Source organism: Nematolebias whitei, chromosome 22 (genome assembly GCF_014905685.2).
Source record: "Nematolebias whitei isolate Nwh7 chromosome 22, NemWhi1, whole genome shotgun sequence".
In the NCBI taxonomy this organism is placed as follows: Eukaryota; Metazoa; Chordata; class Actinopteri; order Cyprinodontiformes; family Rivulidae; genus Nematolebias; species Nematolebias whitei.
Window position 1 is genome coordinate 1,512,130 of NC_056519.1, and position 1,448 is coordinate 1,513,577.

The 1,448-nt window shown below is 44.2% G+C and overlaps 1 protein-coding gene across 1 annotated transcript in view; it reads right to left on the reverse strand.

The window, feature by feature from the left end:
- The window catches only part of svopl (SVOP-like), a 7,437-nt gene extending 6,178 nt beyond the window's left edge, over positions 1–1,259 (reverse strand). Inside the window, exons 1-4 of the mRNA XM_037695872.1 lie at positions 1,188–1,259; positions 961–1,085; positions 815–878; positions 540–665 (exon numbers count right to left, since the gene is read on the reverse strand). Of these exons, the coding sequence (XP_037551800.1) occupies positions 540–665; positions 815–878; positions 961–1,085; positions 1,188–1,259 (387 nt within the window). The remainder of the gene's footprint in view (positions 1–539; positions 666–814; positions 879–960; positions 1,086–1,187) is intronic.
- Positions 1,260–1,448: the final 189 nt, after the last annotated feature.

Sequence of the window (1,448 nt, forward strand, 5' to 3'; positions counted from 1 at the left end):
TACTCCAAACTGAGTTCATTACTTGGATTAAAAAAACTCTGAAATCTGGTCCAGCTGCTGGCTCTGCGTTTCTCTTCTCGTGCTACATTTAGACTGAAGCTAACCTTATGCTACTTTTAGCTTTTCTAATTCACTACTTTTAGCTAGTATTTATCTGCTTTTAGCTACTCTTTTACTACTTTCAGCTCATCCTTTGTTATTTTTAGCTTTGATTTATTTTAGTTAGACTTTAGTTTGACACTTAGCTTGAAGGTAGCATTTAGCTTTTTTTTGTGTTTTGTTTTTAGAATTCATACTTGAGCTACTTTAAACTTTTAGCTAATGTTGTGCTTTTAGCTCTAAGAGCTCAGCTTCAGCTTCTTCAGCTGTCGTGATCTCGTTTCGTTTCTACACAGTTTTACTTTTGGAGTTTAAAATAAACTCAGTCATTGAACTAGTAAACAGCTGGCACCACCGTTCGTTCTGAGTACAAGTACCCGCGGTGGCGTTCGCAGCTCAACATGGTTCAGTTTGACACGGTGATGAAGAGGATGTCCCACCTTGAAGAGGAAGATGAGGACGATGCTCGGGGTGATGGAGAGTCGGATCATCCACCTCCAGCCCAACGTGGGAACCACCAACATGCCCAGAACAATGATAAGTATGGAGCCGGTCATCCAGAAGATCTGATGACAAAACACAGCTCGTCACAACTCTCAGTCTCTCACAGAAAATGTTTATTAGAAAAGTTTCTTCATCTTTCATTTGTGCTTAAAACAAGATAAATAAAATAATAATACTAAAATAAATGTGGGACATGAAGAGACGGAGTCACCGTGGCCAGAGGCAGCAGGAAAGCGCGATGTTTCGCTGGGATGAACTCCGTCTTCAGCACAAACCTGAACAGGAAACAGGCGAGTCCTGTTACTAAAAATGTCTCAGCCAATCAAATCAGCCGGTTGGTAACATGTGTGAGCTGACCCCTGGGACACGCCTGCCACGCCGCAGCCTACCATGCTGCGCAGGAAGATGAACCAACCGTAGGAAGGAGCGAACGACGTGAGCAGAGAGAAGTAGGCGCTCCACACGAAGCCTCCCACCACCACCTGGATTACATGGACAGAAACGCACAAACACACAAACCAGGTAAAAAGGAGAAAACCTGCAGAGGACAGTCGACGTTCCGTTCACAAAGACTCGACCGTGACCTTCCAGCGTCCGTATCTGTCGGCAACGTATCCTGATAAAACTCCACACACCATGAAGCCAACAAACACCATCTACAGGAAACAGGAAGTGAAGAGACACTGCTCAAATACTCTGAACCACCAGCCAATGAACCAATGATCCATCCAACCATGCATCCAACCATCAAACCATTTATCCAACCAACCATCCATCTACCTGGCCATGCATGCATGGATCCACCCACCCAATTAACCAATTATCTATCCAAACATGCATCCAAT